The following is a 1,689-nucleotide window of genomic DNA, read 5'->3' as shown; positions in this document are numbered from 1 at the left end:
GAGGTGGCTCCGTGGGGCTGCGAGTGGTCCGGGAGAGCTACGGACTGAGCCCTCGGCCCCTTGCCTGAGTGGCGTTGGCGGGGGCTCGCACCGCGGACACCTCCGGTTCGGCCGCGTCCGCGTCGCGCCCGGGCGGTGACAGCCGCTTTCCCGGCATCTCTGAGGCCGCTCTTCGTCCCCCAAGCACTTATCCCCCCATTCCACGGTACCAGCGCTGACAGTTTCAAGAGCGGTCAGCTCCCGACTCCGCCTCCCCCGCACTTATCCACATTTCCGCCGCTGGAGGGGGCGAGTGCTGCGGACCGCGCTCCCGTCCCGGGGAGAGCTTGGCGGCGGCGGTCAGCCCGGCCGATCCGCAGCGCGGGTCGCCCAAACTTGCCCACCAAGGCGAGCGCCTCAGCCCTGTGGCCGTCTCCGCTGCTTTGAGTCTCAGGAAATCGAAGGGAGGGAGGAAGCGGCAGAGGGGAGTCATATCAGGCTAGAAACCGGCGGGTGGCCGGCACCCGGGTTCGCCAAGGTCTTCGCGTCGCCATGTGGCGGTGACTTCGCGGTGGAGGTCACGAGCATTGTCGCAGCCGTGGTTCTGGGATTCTGTGGACCCTGAGCGCCCGCGGCGTGGTGGCGTCGGGCCGCGAGCTCCGAGCAGGCGAAGGGGCGAGTGGCGCGTGGCCACAGCCAAGCAGTGCCGAGTGCGCTGTGGGCGGACGGCTCTCCCCGCGCCAGCCGCCCCCTCGCGGCACCCGCTTCCTCCCAGCGCTCGGTCTGTCAGAAGACGCGGTGTGTCTACTTGGTGGGACTCCACGGTCCCCGCCCCGGGGCCGGGTGAAGGGGTCTCGGCGTCCGCGGTCCCCACGACCTCATCCCGCGGCCTAGGCGGGCGCGGAGGGCAGGCACAGAGCCCGGAGCGCTGCAGAGCTCGGCGGAGCCCTGCGCTCCCCCGGCCTGGCAGCCAAGCTCAGCTGCTGCCAGTTCGGCGCTAGAGGGGGTTAGTCGACAACAAAAATTCCTGCACGGCTAGCAGGTGGAGATGGATAATCAGACAGGAGCCCAAAGGAAGGAGGAATGCTGTCTGGCTAAACTTCCGCGTTTGTTAAGGGCGCGCCAAGGAAACCTTTTCGCTGGGGTCGGGATTTCTATAATACTGTATTCGTTATTATTATCAACATCATTTTCTTTCTTGAAGGGACTTAGGTTATCACAGTTGAGTCAGGATGAAAAATCCACCTCAAAACTCATCAGAATGTTTTGAAGAAATGTTGATGGCAACGGAGAAAAGTGGACCAAGAAGAGACAGTCGCCGTATTTTAAAGAATAGACGATGTTTTCCAGGTGGGCAGAGGGCACAGGAGGGAAATGGCACCGTGGCAGGGGTTGGGAGAGCCATAGATGAAGGAGCAGTCAGCGTTTGACGCCTACAGAGTTCTGGAAGTGAAAGGACCCTCCCATTCGATGCCTTTCAGCACTGCAATGTTTGTGTCACGTGCCACAGTTGAAGGGGTTTCACTTAGTACCTTACAGTCAATTGGAAGGAAAGCGAGAAGGAGAGCAAGAGATGCCCCACATTTAAAATTCTGCTGCGTGGAGAAAAATGTGAACTGCAAGTGATTTCGGGAATGCGAGGTTTCCGATTGGTGACTGTACTTTCACTCTCATTACAGATTCATACAGTGCTTCTCTTAAAGCTGTCCA

At 60.6% G+C, this 1,689-nt stretch overlaps 1 protein-coding gene across 1 annotated transcript in view; it reads right to left on the bottom strand.

The window, feature by feature from the left end:
- The window catches only part of EPHA6 (EPH receptor A6), a 1,195,443-nt gene that overhangs the window by 1,187,072 nt on the left and 6,682 nt on the right, over nt 1-1,689 (bottom strand). Inside the window, exons 2-4 of the mRNA XM_012652800.1 lie at nt 504-942; nt 262-420; nt 65-170 (exon numbers count right to left, since the gene is read on the bottom strand). Coding sequence (XP_012508254.1) covers nt 65-170; nt 262-420; nt 504-942 — 704 coding nt within the window. The remainder of the gene's footprint in view (nt 1-64; nt 171-261; nt 421-503; nt 943-1,689) is intronic.

This window comes from Propithecus coquereli, unplaced genomic scaffold, assembly GCF_000956105.1.
Source record: "Propithecus coquereli isolate 6110/MARCELLA unplaced genomic scaffold, Pcoq_1.0 Scaffold40, whole genome shotgun sequence".
NCBI classification, from domain to species: domain Eukaryota; kingdom Metazoa; phylum Chordata; class Mammalia; order Primates; family Indriidae; genus Propithecus; species Propithecus coquereli.
Note: the sequence above shows the minus strand (reverse complement) of the source record. Positions and strands in the feature narration are given on the sequence as shown.